The 14,899-nt window shown below is 42.6% G+C and overlaps 1 protein-coding gene across 3 annotated transcripts in view; it reads left to right on the forward strand.

The window, feature by feature from the left end:
• Positions 1-8,516: 8,516 nt before the first annotated feature.
• The window catches only part of LOC124556695 (trehalase-like), a 244,806-nt gene continuing 238,423 nt past the window's right edge, over positions 8,517-14,899 (forward strand). For all 3 annotated transcript variants that reach the window (XR_006968663.1, XM_047130670.1, XM_047130671.1), the window contains exon 1: positions 8,517-8,623. Coding sequence is in view for 2 of the 3 variants with exons in the window: in XM_047130670.1 (XP_046986626.1) it covers positions 8,541-8,623 (83 nt within the window). In the remaining variant the exon portion in view is untranslated. The remainder of the gene's footprint in view (positions 8,624-14,899) is intronic.

A 14,899-nucleotide genomic window follows, 5' to 3' on the forward strand; every position in this document is an offset into this window, starting at 1 on the left:
CAACTTTTAAAAGAGCTGTCCACTATCATCGTTGTGTATTGGAAGTTCTATCCTCAAGCTGCGGCTACGGAATCGTCGTCATACCAGAAACACTTTAACAGCTCATTATTCTGGGGAAACATTCAATTAAGTGCCAGGGAATCTAATTCTCATTCAAGAATGAAGAGGAGACCGTTTTCTTCTTGGAAAAAATAGCCTCGAGGTCAGAAGATAAGAAAATACAGATAAACATTGAAAATCAGAAGAGAAAAGTAGTTACTAGGTGAGAAATCCGATGCCTTGTCACAGTCACATCGAGATTTCACGTTTAATTTTTATGTTTGACGAAGAGCGTTACAACTGACATTTTAGTAAGCTGTCAATAACAATCAGCGATCAGTAGATAATAGTATGTTTACCGCAAACTAATTGTGAGCAGTAGGATATCTCAGCACAATTACACAATGTAGCTTCAGGAAAATCGTTAACGTCGCCTGATATTGTTTCAAGTACAAGATTACCACGCGTTACATAATTCGTCACAAAATCACTCACTGTATCATTTAAACCATCTCTTTCTGAGTATCTCTTATCTTTGACTGCTGGGCACACGCTTTGTACCTCGTAGAACCATTTAACGAGGAGAACGCTTTTTGCCTTCATCGACAATTAATAACTCTTTACCTACCTGTCTTCAATTTTTATTCTGTGTATATTATAGTATGGGTTTTCTCAACTGTTTTTAAAGAAGAGTTTGTTTCTGTTGGGGGATTTGGCGGTATTATCTCCAGATAGCACAGATTTCAAAACAGCGCAATACTTTAGGTTAAGCTGCAATTTGTCCCTCGTTATTAGTCTCTGCGTTCATGTATGGTATTGGTATAACACAGAGCTCGCCCACGATAAGGAAGGAGGAAAGGAAGGTTAGGATCGAACATTTCGCCGATAGCTTGGTTATTAGAAATGGAAAACTAGTTCAGTTACAGAACGATGTGGGAATTAAGTGACCATAGCTCTCTTGTAGAAATTATCATGGGGTGGGGGGTACGTGCTAAGTAATTAAGAGTAGCCTCGTATAACTTAAATCAGTACCACAAAATTGGGATTTGAGAATTTTTGTTGCAGAACACTAGTTCCTTATTTTAACCGTCGCGTCTCCTCGGTAAACAGCATCATATGAAGGTGCATATTGCATAGCACCTGTTTCCTTGTTGCTATGAAATTACGTATTTTTTTCTCTTACCCAGTGTATAAACTTTTCAAACACCCGTTAAGCTTACAGAAGATTGAAAAGATTGTTAATTTTTGTAAAGCACTGAAGTTCTCGCACTCGGTTGCGAGTAATTATTAAAAAGGTTGAATGTATGTAATCTTGTGATCCGTTGATACACATTCGAGTAAAGATAGTACAGTAGAGATACGGCAGCTGTTACCAGGACTGTATTCACGAAAAGCGAATGTGATCCGATAGAAAAATATGTAAATGGAAGAAACTGCAACAATAAGTAAAATACAAAGTATATTTTGAAGTCAACGGCTAATTGGGGTTCGAGCTGTACAGTGTATGGTTCAAATGGCTCTGAGCACTATGGGACTCAACTGCTGTGGTCATAAGTCCCCTAGAACTTAGAACTACTTAAACCTAACTAACCTAAGGACATTACACACATCCATGCCCGAGGCAGGATTCGAACCTGCGACCGTAGCGGTCGTGCGGTTCCAGACTGTAGCGCCTTCAAACCGCTCGGCCACTCCGGCCGGCTGTACAGTATAACACACAAGGCTAGTAGATTAGAGAGGATTCGCTAATCTAGAAAATTCGGCGGAACTGGTGTGCTACTAATAAGACTCTTTACTCTGAGAAATCATTGAAATAAAGTCTTCAAAATCATTCATTTCGTTAAATCAAAGAAATTTCTGGAATCGTGCATTGGCTGGGGGAATTATTCTATTACGAACTTTTTCTGCCTATTTTCTGCATAAATATTTGTATGTTTACAGTGTCTACAGCGGTTTTTTGTTAGCTCGAGAAGACATATTGCTGGTATTCGGAACTTATGACATTTACTAATTACATTTGTAGTAATACCAGCCCTATTATGACTACAACATACCGACCTTCAGCGAGCCGCGATAAGGGAAGACTAAAGAGGGTATTTTAGCCCGGCAGCTCAGGTTTTGTAAATATCTGCGCTCCAATAAAGTAACAGGGAAAATTCACAGTGTGTGACAATAACACACTGATCAATGAACGTCGAGTAACCCTGCTGAGACAAATGGTTCAAATGGCTCTGAGCACTATGCGACTTAACTTCTGAGGTCATCAGTCGCCTAGAACTTAGAACTAATTAAACCTAACTAACCTAAGGACATCACACACATCCATGCCCGAGGCAGGATTCGAACCTGCGACCGTAGCGGTCGCTCGGCTCCAGACTGCAGCGCCCAGAAGCTCACGGCCACTCCGGCCGGCTAACCGCCCTGCTGAGACACTGTAGTAACTATTTAACAAAGGGTAATATACCAATACATATTTTTATAGACAGTAATTAATCGTGCTTCCAGAACTGTATTTACTTATGATGTATAGCTTAATTAAGGAAAGTATGCGAACAGCTATGTCAAAAGACGCCTGCATGAAGATATTTTCTGATCTGATTGTGAGTCAAATTTTAATTCCGTGTTTCTGTAACAGGTATTTGTGAATATTACAATGAGCTGTATACCATAATGATTGTGGCTGGTAATGACAAAGACAGGGATTAAACTGATGTCCAGAATAATCTTCAGTATACAGGTGAAAATACTTATGGAAAGGCGCGGTTTGAGGCGCCATGTCACAATTATGCAGTCCCTCCCGCCGGAGGTTCGAGTACTCCCTCAGGCATGGTTGTGTGTGTTGTTCTTAGCTTAAGTTAGTTGACGTAGTGTGTAAGTCTAGGAACCGTTGACCTCAAAAGTTTGGTCCCTTAGAAATTCACACACATTTGAACTTTTTTTGAACTTATGGAATGCTGAAAACAGCGGTAGTGAGGGTGATGAAATATTTTGCTGTATTGCGTAAAGATCTACAGCAGGTCTTTTCTCGCTACACATTAAGACTAGCTTCTACTACCGATGTTATATGCCCTGTTAAAACAGTTTGGCTGATGAATTGGACACACGTGAGGCATCTTTGCTTTTTCGGCATGAATTCCTGTGGGAGTGGGAATATCTGAAATTGTTTCTTGCGTGTAAGAGTATGTGACAGACAAGTTCACGTAATCAGAGTTTTACCAATAACGTAAACCTATTGTTTAATTTGACCGTTGCGTTAGCCAAAATAATAACTTAGTATTATACGTATACATACAGTATAAATTACAACATTAATTTTACAAATCGAGAAAACTTTTCTTTTCTCGCAACATCATTTTTATTCTTTGGTATACATTTCGCTCTTAATGAAAGAAAAAAAGAAGATAACGGATGTTATTGTTCGATTTCAGTGTGAATATGTAAGAGTATAAACTTGGGACAAAAGATCTGTTATCATTTAAGCGTTGGCTCCAACATATTTCGTCGATTTTTGTCAGACAGAGGCAACTATCAAATGAGACCATGAACTAAGCATCGGCCGTGTTATATAGATAATTTTTTTTCATTATTTGCCAGGAAAAAGGTTAATATTTGGGATTGCTACTCTCTTGAAAATGAAAACACGATACAAACCACATCCTGTGTTCACCAAACCACTTCAGTATTTCCCAACATTGTACTTGGAGTTGATTCCACTTTTATCAAAAGAAATGAATGATTTACTCACCATACTGGAAAACTTAAAGCAATTTTGCATGTAAGTTAGTGAGTCATTGTGTCAGTGGACTGTGTTAGATAGTGTTCACTTCTCATGTTTTATTCTACACTAAAAATGTGTGTGAAATCTTATGGAACTTAACTGCTAAGGTCATCAGTCGCTAAGCTTACACACTACTTAACCTAAATTATCCTAAGGACAAACACACACACCCATGCCCGAGGGAGGACTGGAACCTCCGCCGGGACTAGCCGCACAGTCCATGACTGCAGCCCCTAGACCGCTCGGCTTATTCTACACTGCTTGCAACTATCAGGCAAAAAGTGTTCTTTGAGTCAAAATGGTTCAAATGGCTCTGAGCACTATGGTACTTAACTGCTGAGGTCATTAGTCCCCTAGAACTTAGAACTACTTAAACCTAACTAACGTAAGGACATCACACACATCCATGCCCGAGGCAGGATTCGAACCTGCGACCGTAGCGGCCACACAGTTCCAGACTGTAGCGCCTAGCCGGCCCGGGTGGCCGAGCGGTTCTAGGCGCTACAGTCTGAAACCGCGCGACCGCTACGGTCGCAGGTTCGAATCCTGCCTCGGGCATGGATGTGTGTGATGTCCTTAGGTTAGTTAGATTTAAGTAGTTCTAAGTTATATGGGACTGATGACCATAGAAGTTAAGTCCCGTAGTGCTCAGAGCCATTTGAACCATTTTGTAGCACCTAGAACCAAACGGCCACTCTGGCCGGCTCTTTGAGTTATGTTACATGGAATCTTAGTCGTTTCAGCAATACATTCCAGCCACGACACACATAATTATCTAAAAGAATTGCAAGGTTTATTATAAATTATAATTAAAATGTGAAGCCGTTTGAAAATTTTATCGGATGATCAGAGAGAGGTAAGGTCGATTGCAAAAGCGGCGGTGGGACGGCTGAAGTGCGACTTGCAGCGCGGCACCGCAGCGCGGCGCTGCGATCAGTAGGACGTGACTTGGCTAGCTTTCAAGGCGTTTCAGTTCTGATGTTATATTTGGACCCATAGACGTTTATAAATACTCTGCGTTCAGCCTTACGGTTTCAGCGCATATTTCCTTCGGCGCTGTAACATTTTTTTTTTTTCCATTCAGCTGTCAAACTCTGTCCACAGTCTTGTATTTTAGCACGTCGTCGGCGCTGAAACAATCAACATAGTATGCTATCGACTTAATGTGATCAGCTCTGACAAGCCAACAAACAGTGTTTCTCATGTGGGATTTTCTCATTGCCTTCTTCATCGCCTTTAAACAGTCTATGGGAAGGGAAACGTAATATGGTCTCTAACTTCAGCACATGACCTTTCAAGACCTGTCTCTGGCATAAATGTGAGTTTTTAATGGCTGGATACAGAGCTTCCTCAGAACCTTTATATAAAAAAAAAGAAAGATAGACCTTACTATTACACCAAGAGGGAAGTAATTTCAGAGGGAGCTCAATACACTATTTTTAAGATGAATGGAAGAATGAATCGCTTGAGATCCCAGTGTGAAACCATAGGTTATGGTCCACTTGAGATATGCAGACTAAGACGATCTAACAACGACGCAGCAGTCGAGATAAGGCCTTGTGGTTATCGTTTTGCTGCCACCGTCAGGTGGAGCTTGACGAACGATGTTATCACGTGTCGGTCACGCGATTCGTTTCGAAAGAGATGTTCGATGGCATGACTGAGATACTCTGCTGCCACAGATCGCCGACCTTGTCGTCTTGCGCTACGTCAGCTTGAAAGAATCGGTTCACGAGACGAAACCAAGGCTGTCCTAAGGGCGTATTTGCTGAAACCAGACTGTATTACATATTATTCAGTAACAGTTACCGGAATCGTTTGCATGCTCCCAGAAAAACCTAACTATACTTGCAAACGCATTTCTGTTCTAATTCATACACAATCAGTCGTCTAGCGTTACATCATTTGGCACGCTCCGGCAGCAGCAATAGCGGAGCTTAGTCCACGGAAATTTACGAAACGTTTATTAATCTGACTGCTGCGCTGGTGAATGTAGACTCTACTATAAGTATTGCAAACATGAAAAACACTTGAGTGATGGCATTTCGCTATACGCCGTGAACTGATCTGCGGAGTGTACTTTTACATTTAGACTTTTTCCATTTTTTTTAAATTAAATGAGGCTCATAAGTATCGAGTAGTGCCTACATTTTATTTTGACCGCATTCGTAATGCAAAATGGAGAAATATGTGTACATATATATTTTTTTAAAAAGTTCTATCTATGAAACGGATTGTTGTTATTCCATCTACGATGTATCTCAATGAAGTCTGGAGTGTTTTTCAGTCAGGGGTCTTTGTGCGCCGGCCGGGGTGGCCGAGTGGTTCTAGACGCTGCAGTCTGGAACCGCGCGACCGCTACGGTCGCAGGTTCGAATCCTGCCTCGGGCATGGATGTCTGTGATGTCCTTAGGTTAGTTAGGTTTAAGTAGTTCTAAGTTCTACGGGACTGATGACATCAGAAGTTAAGTCCCATAGTGCTCAGAGCCATTTGAACCAATCTTTGAGCGACCACATACCCAAGGACAAATGTTTTTGAGATTTTATTTCATTAACATTACCGATTTCAGGAATTTATATCCTTCTTTTGATGGGTACATTCTTATGGGTACTGCATGCTGCAGGCGCTCAGCGATATTTCGTGTGCTGCGGCGATGTGTTCTATTGATCAATTTTGATCCCTCCAACATAAGAGACCACATGCTACGTCTAACGACGACGAACAATGCGCACGTCCGCTACATTTGATTGTTTCACACGAATACTGTATATTTCTACCAATATAATTCGCAACTACAAATGTGTGTTTCATAATTAACTACCGGAAGATAAATTATAATTTCTCATGAGCATTTTTTCTGGTTTTGATATCCTTCAGCAATCTTTAAACGATTTATTGGTTTAAATAATAAGATGAAAACTACGACTTCCTATTTGGAAACGTTTTCTTTCAGTGAAGGCACATTTTGATATCGGTATGGAGCGTCAGTGTGTTTAGTACCTGTGAGGCTAAGGTAACAATAAATGTGGAACAAAAGCAATACCGCCATGACACGGAAGTTCGAAGTTCCTCCAGTGTCGTGGTTATAAGAGATAAGGGTTCATCATTAGGATGACGAATGATTTCCATCGCGGACTGTTCAAAGGAACCACCCCAAAATCTGGGTGGCTGAACGAAGTTTTAAACGCGCGTGTGCTGTATTAAAAACTGCCACGCCTAGTTCAGATCCAGAACTGACTGAGAAGTCGAAAATAATTATTTATATGACTTTAAACAACCGCAGGAATTGATTTACATCAGCTTGTGTCACTGTAGCTCAACATGTTTCTTTTTCTGTTTCGTGGTGTTCTCATCAGTTTATTTGAAGATGGACAGCACATTGGATTCTTGGTAAACATTAATCTGTAAAACAATACTGTTATGTCACAGTAAGTCAATTTTTTTATTTACTTTTAAAAATCGTCAACGGCAATATTATTGTGGATTTCAGTTCTGTCGTCTCGGAGTAGCTTATATGAAATAATAACACGAATTATTGTGCTTAAGTTTTTCAGTGTCTTAAGGCATTCATGTTAAAGAGCACTAGAAACCAGATAGACGGTAAGTAAGAATCTTAAACTGAAATATTGTAGCTGCCAGTATGACAGACGAAGTGGGTACTTCAGGAGCTAACATTAATATACCATATACTTGCGGCTGTACTGTACATCGCTTCCCGCATAATGTGCCTGAATATGCAGCTTTGAAACAGTGTACAATTAAAGTGGCAAGCAGTAAATACAGAAATTTGGATAGAGAAATAAAACAGGGAATAAACAGTACATATTTTACGCTATGAAAATGTGAAACTGAATTCTCAAATGCCTTTGTTTTGATTTTAGTTCCAGAGAAGCTTTCACTGTAACTTTTGCATCAGAAGGGGGGAAAACGCGCAGTTTTAGGGTTTTTTTAAATGGATGTATTGGGAATGTAGTTGATTCTGTTACTGTAGTCTGTAACTTGACTACAGCTGTAGAGAATTTCCCGCTCATTGCCTATTCTCTGTGATAGATGCCTTGTCACGTTCAAGAAAGGCTTAAGATACGAGCTGCTTTTGTAGAGATCTTGGCACAGATGAAAATATGCGTCCCAAAATCGACTCCAAAGACTCTTCTATTGTTACAGATTAGAAAAGCAAAGAAACTAACCGATATCGACTATTGTTAATGTACTTTAGTGTGCTAATGGTTGCGTGGAGGTAATTTCGGACATTATAACTGAAATATCAGGATGACAAGAAATAAAGAGATCCGGGAAAGAAGCGTCCCGCTAGCACTACTGACGTGAGATCGAAAGGAAACGATTGCAGCATGTTTTTTTTAAGGAAGTGACAGTGCGTCGCCTACTATATTGCATCGAGACTCCACTCGGGAGGATTCCGGTCAAGACGCATCTTTTCGGGCAGCGGCGGAGGTTGCGCGATCACGTAGGCGCAGGCATAAGGCGTGCGCCGATCTACTAGGCTCAGCTTCGCCGAATTGTGCCTTTCCCCGTTGCGACACCGCGAGATACGTCACGAGGGAGTGTTCGTCTCGCGCACCAATAGGAGCGCGTGACGCTGGAGGCTCGTCCGAGGTAGGCGACCAATGGGAAGGCCGGGCTCCTGACGTAATGCTACGACCCTCAGGCGCTCGAGCGGCTGAGCCAGTTGAGAAGATGCGTGCCTACCGAGAGGTCGTGGTTATGATGCCGCTGGTGCTGCTGCTCCTGCTGCTGCCCCAGCCGCAACCGTCCGTGTCTGCCGAGAAGCCGCCACCATGCAACAGGTGAGCACGCACAGCTCCTTACTCTCCGTAGCTTCTCAGGCTGAATTGCTGTAGAAATCTTTGCTGGGTACAGTTTTCAGCCTGCAGGGAGTTGTGCCCTCTGCTTTTTTACAACTAACTTTTGCTATGGTACCCAAGTTCAATGTAAATTGCACATTTACAGTGCAGTAGTTAAAATGTTCTACCGTTTTGTAGAACAGCTAGCTTTGAATATAATATTCGTGGCTGCCATAGATATGAAGCAAATTTATTTATTACCAAGATTTGCGTTAAAAGTCGCTCGCATTATCATCTAACTTGATGTCCTATATCTCTGCGGCTTGTGTTCAAAATTATCAGCTTGTTAGCGGTGGACATTCAAAATGTTTAGAAACTGGAATTCGAATTTTTACTCCATATTCTGCAAATGCATAGCCTTGCAGGAACGAAATGAAACAGTTCTATGCTCTTCACTACAGGTAGAAAAATTTTAATGGTCACTTATTTCTCTAATACTAAAAGGTCAGCAAAATTGTGCAAAAATCTGTGATACTGGTCGTTCAAAGTGTGACAGCATCGTTCCATAACCTGTGGTTGCAATATCATATCCATGTATTACTCTGCACAATAGTTCATGCGTCTTATTTCTCATATACTAAAGAAGGTAGTCTTTTGACATTTTTTAACGCGTGGCTGAAAAATTGCAATTGACCAGGAGCTTGTAAATAAGTTTCGTTAAACACAGTCTACCACCACGTGCTATAGGTTTTTTTTTTCGTGTTTTAACCGACGATTATCTCAGTCCTGTTGCGCTGTGCTTTGGACTTGCTGATTATTCCAAACGTCCTCTGTGCTTTGGACTTGTTGATTATTCCAAATGTCTCAAATATTTAGCTATCCAGTGACTTCTAAATCGAAATTTCGCATCTGTCCATTTCTGATGTCAGCTGTGTGACTCTCATGAGACTACTAGTTTAAGGGCATCCGAGAAAAGAAAATGAAACTCTTTTAATCAGAAGTGGTCGTGAGTGGTTTCTGCCATCAGTGAATTCGGTGCTGTCTTTTCGCGGTTTGAAGCTGCACTGGCATCGACTCAGCTGTTGCCAAAGTTGTGTTGGCGACGGTACAGTGTACAATTGTCGACCTTGGCTGTCGATCTGCACAATCAGGCGCGATTGTCACTCGGCCGCCCTGCCACTACCTGCCTACTCACTTTTGCCGTCAACTGTCCATCAGCTCCTTTTGAAACTCAAAATTTCCGAGACTTTCTGCTGCTTCTGAAAAGATTCGCCTCTATCACAGTGGCTTTAGCAGCGTTGCTTTCTATATCTCGGTAGCTCTTTGCACAGTCCCGTAAACGTTTTTGTAGTTGCAAATCATCGTGCTCATTCTTTTTCTTATCTTACAACTGAACGTTTCGCAAGATTCCTACAGCTGTTGGTATTTACTTCTTTCGCTGTGCTTCTTATTTCACCTACAACTTTCACGCATATTTCATTCACCGCCAAGTCAAAAAGTTCGATTATTTCCATAATGACTGCGATTCGCTTGCCAGTAGGTTTGCGAGTGCTTTCAATTTTTGCTCTGTTTTCAATATTTTCTTTACAAATGCCAATTACTTTTGAGTCTTCATTTTTTTGTGACGCAGCATGTGTTTATCTGTAGATGGATAGATGTGGTGTTGAATTTCTATTTTATCTTCATTACGTTTGCAAAAAAAAGGCTCTGAGCACTATGGGACTTAACTTCTGAGATCATCAGTCCCCTAGAACTTAGAACTACTTAAACCTAACTAACCTAAGGACATCACAGACATCCATGCCCGAGGCAGAATTCGAACCTGCGACCGTAGCGGTCGTGCGGTTCCAGACTGCAGCGTCTAGAACCACTCGGCCACCCCGGCCGGCTACATTTGCAGATTTTGGATTTTATATTTTACTAATAACTTTCGTTTCCTGTTTTGTAATGATTCCTATTTCAGGTCCGCCCGTGGATTTCATCGTTCGGACAACAAAACGTTACTGTTTTATTTTCCTTTTATATGTATATACATTTCATTACCGACCAGTGAAGATTACTTTCCATGGAAGAAAGAAAGACTGCGTTTAACGTCCCGTCGAAATCGAGATCATTAGGAACGGAGCACAATCTCAGGTCGTGTCAAGTATGGCGGGGCAAATCGGCCGTGCCCTTTCAAAGTAACCATCCTGGATTTTGCCTGGAGTGATATAGGGAAATCAGGAAGAACCTAAATCTGGATAGCCGGAGGAGGGTTTGAACCATCGTCCTCCCGAATGCGATTCCAGTGTGCTAACCACTGCGCCACTTCGCTCGGTGATCGTGTTCCATCTCGACATCTTCCGTCGTTGTTTCCAACATTTTCAGCATCTTTTTTTATTGTATAAGCAGTCTCAGACCAATATTATATCCACGGTGAGGGGACAACCTAGGCAGCACCCATCGAGTAGCACCGTGCACTAGATATCAATCATTTAAGAGGATCGAACTACAAATGTAGACTGACAACAAAAGTAAACGATTAAATCTTCGGAAGTACGTAATTGTCTCCCATTGCAACGCATAAGATATAAATTCTGCTCAGAGCTGCTTACAGCCTTCTTCGGCAGTGGCGCAAAAGCGTGGCACCCAGCGACGTCCCCCTCGGGCTCGACGACACTTCAAACAGCAAGGGGTCGACGCGTGCGAAAAAAAGACCGCAGCTCAGAACTTCATGTGAGCTACAAAGTGGATTATTAATGTCCTATTGGCAGGAAATTTCACTGCAATTTTGTCCAACGGCACTGCGGGCGTGTCACACGATGAGTAGGTCGTCGCAGCCCCCATTACCCAGATTTCACCCCTTCATTTGACATCTCTGCGATGAATGTCAGAACCGCGACACAAAGCGTTGAAATCACGGAGTCTTTCTATGGGTGGCGAGGAAAACGTTTGATATACACTGACGCTCAGTATCGACACGGAAAAGCCGCAGGGCATGGCAGAGAGCACGTCAGTGGTACCACCCCTTTCCCTGGGGCGTCGATTCCCACACAACTCGCGGTCGAAACGATAGTTCGCATTCCGATGAGCAGCTGGAAGATATTCTTGACAACCTTTGACGCTGCTGGCACTCTCGGACGTTTCAGTCTTTCTCTAAGGACATCGTGGGGTTGCATCCTCACTCAACGTGACCGCACTCCTTTGGAGTGCAGCGCGATCGTATATGTTGCTCTCGTGTACATGATGGAACCACTAGGGACCGTTCAAAACCATTCGGCTGAATTTAAACGTGATCCACAGCAGCAAAGAGTACTTACGCTTTTTCAGCGCTCCTGCTTTCCGCCCTCCTGTACTGTGATCACACGGGAATGCAACATTAGCATGTGTGTGAATAAAACAGCAGTGTCCCTCTAAGACCCATACCCCCTGTTCGGGAACACCCTCGGTGACACCAACGAAACTTTGTTGAGCGCGATACAAATGTACCTGTCAGAAGCTTCGACACCAATTCAGCCTAGCGACTGCTCTAGCGCCTTCAGGTAGGCAAACCGCACCCCAATGGAGGTCGAAGGAGTCACCTTACTCTCAGGCGCTGGAGCAGCCGCCGGGTTGATTTGGTGTCGAAATTTCTGAAGGTGAAACTGAGGGTGTTGCCGAACTGGAGGTGGGACGATTTTAGAGGGAACCTTTGTCGTTTTATTCACACAGAGGGGTTAAAAAGGTGTAAGTCCCATATCCTGCTTCATATCAAGTTTAAATTTCGAATGGTTCTGAACGGTCCTAGCACGTGCATCCTGTACACGAGAGCAAAAATTTCGGCCGCGCTGTACTCCAACGGGTAGCGATCACGTTCACAATGGGGACGTAGCCCCACAACGTTCTTAGAGAAGGATTGAAACGTCCGCAGGTGTCAGCAGTGTCTAAGGCTATCAAGGACATCTTCCTGTTGCTAATCGCATTGCGAACTGTCGTTTTAGACCGCCAAATGTGTGGTTATCAACGTCCCCCGGTAAGGGGTGGTTACTTTTACGTCCTTTATGCCATCCTCTGAAGCTTTTTCGTGTCGATTATGAGTGGCGGTGTATCTCAAACGCTTTCCTCGGGCACCCATAAGAAAATCTCGTGATTACGACGCTGGGTGTCGCGGTTCTGACCTTCATCGCAGAGATGTCAGAAGAAGGGATGAAATGTGGGTAATAGAGGCTGTGACGACTTTCTCATCATGTGACATGTCCACGTTGTCGTTGGGTAGAGCTGTTGTGAAATTTGGTGCCAATGTGACATCGATAGCCCACCTTACAGCTCACTGGAACTTCCAAGCTGTAGCCTTTTTTTCGCACGTATCGACACCTTGTTGTTTGAAGCGTCGCCGAAGTCGAGGGTGACGTCGCATGGTCCCACACTTTTGCACTATTACAGAGGAAGGTTGTAATAACATTAGAGACAAATTTCAAACTTAGACGCCGTAACAGAAACCAGTTTTGGGATTTCGAAAAAGCGATTCCTTAATTCTGTTCCGCATTGTATATCTTACGCTCAAGTAGGCTATTTGTAAGTAGTCTCATAAGATGAGACATATTTCGTTTCTTTATTTGTTGTCTTACGTGGTATGAAAAAAAGTGAGACGCCGAGCAAATGGCGTACATTTGAACCGTATCACTCAACATCGATAGGTAATATAATATATAATTTTCATGCACCAGAGAAAGCAACTACGGCAGTTTTATATATGTTGCAATTATCGTCTTCGTAAAAAGCTATAAACTAGTTTCAGTTAGTTATATGTTCTATGGATCATTTACGCGACTTTTAGTTATGTGATACATGAATTATTATACATACTATTTACGGGAATTAATTTTTACCCTCTAATACAAAAAAAAACGACGTACCATAATGAAATCGGTAGATATGATCTGCATGTACAGACAAACAAATGATTAAAATCTTAGAAAAACTGGAGGATTTATTCAAGAGAAAGAGCTTCACAAGTTGAGCAATCAATAACGCGTTTCTCTACCTCTGTCCCTCATGCAAGGAGTTATTGCGATTGACATTGATTGATAGAGTTTTTGAATGTCCTCTTGAGGGATATAGGGCCAAATTCTGCCCAATTGCTGCGTTAGATCATCACAATCCCGAGCTGTTTGGAGGACCCTGCCCAAAACGCTTCGAACGATCTCAGTTGGGAAGAGATCAGGCGATCTTGCTGGCCAAGGTAGGATTTGGCAAGCACGAACACAAGTAGTAGAAACTCTCGCTGTGTGCGGGCGGGCAATATTTTGTTGAAATGAAGTCCAGGATGGCTTTTCATTAAGGGAAATAATATGGGGCGTATAAAATTTTCTACGTATTGCTATGTTGTAAGGGTGCCGCAGATGACAAGCAAAGGGATCCTACTATGAAAAGAAATGGCACCCCACACCATTACTCCTTGTTGTCGGGGCGTATGGCGGGCAACTGTTAGGTTGGTATCCCACCGCTGTCCAGGGCGTCTCCAGACACCTTTTGATCGGATATCGGGGCGTGGAATCTCACTGACTGGAGCAGAACTGTCTCTAGTAATGGGCCCCGCTTCTAAATGTGCCCCGATGACTAGCGAAGACGCTCCAAAGGGAGGTGGGTTACCAACATGATTGTCACCTGCCATAAATCCCGACACCCAGGAGTGATGGTCTGGGGTGCCATTTCTTTTCATAGAAGGGCCCCCTTGTTTGTCATCCACACAGCGGTATGTCGACGATATTCTACGCCCCGTTTTGTTGCATTTCATTGCAAAACATCCGAGGCTTACATTTCAGCAAGAAAATGCCCGCCCGCACACGGAGAGAGTTTCTAATGCTTGTTTTGGTTCTTGCCAAACCCTACGTTGGCCACGAAACTCACCGAATCTCTCCCCAGTTGAGAACGTTCAAAGCATTATGGGTAGGGCCCCCCAACAAGTTCAGGATTTTGAAGATCTAACGCGCCAATTGGACAGAGTTTGGTTCGATGTCCCTGAGGGGGTCATCCTACTACTCTCTCAATCAATGCCAAACCGCATAACTGCTTGCAAAAGTGGCAGAGCTGGGCCAAGGTGTTACTGACTTCCTCAATCTGTGGAGCTGTTACTCTTGAATAAATCGTCCAGTTTTTCTGAAATTAAAATAAGTTGTTTGTCTTCACATGTAATCATATCTACCGATTTACGTCCCGTTTGGATCATCACTTCGTGGTCCATCCTTTTTTTTTCGTCCTAAAGTGTATGTGTGGCTAAATCCTACCCACTTACAGATGAGCTTTAAGATAACGAAAACT

Source organism: Schistocerca americana, chromosome X (assembly GCF_021461395.2).
Source record: "Schistocerca americana isolate TAMUIC-IGC-003095 chromosome X, iqSchAmer2.1, whole genome shotgun sequence".
In the NCBI taxonomy this organism is placed as follows: domain Eukaryota; kingdom Metazoa; phylum Arthropoda; class Insecta; order Orthoptera; family Acrididae; genus Schistocerca; species Schistocerca americana.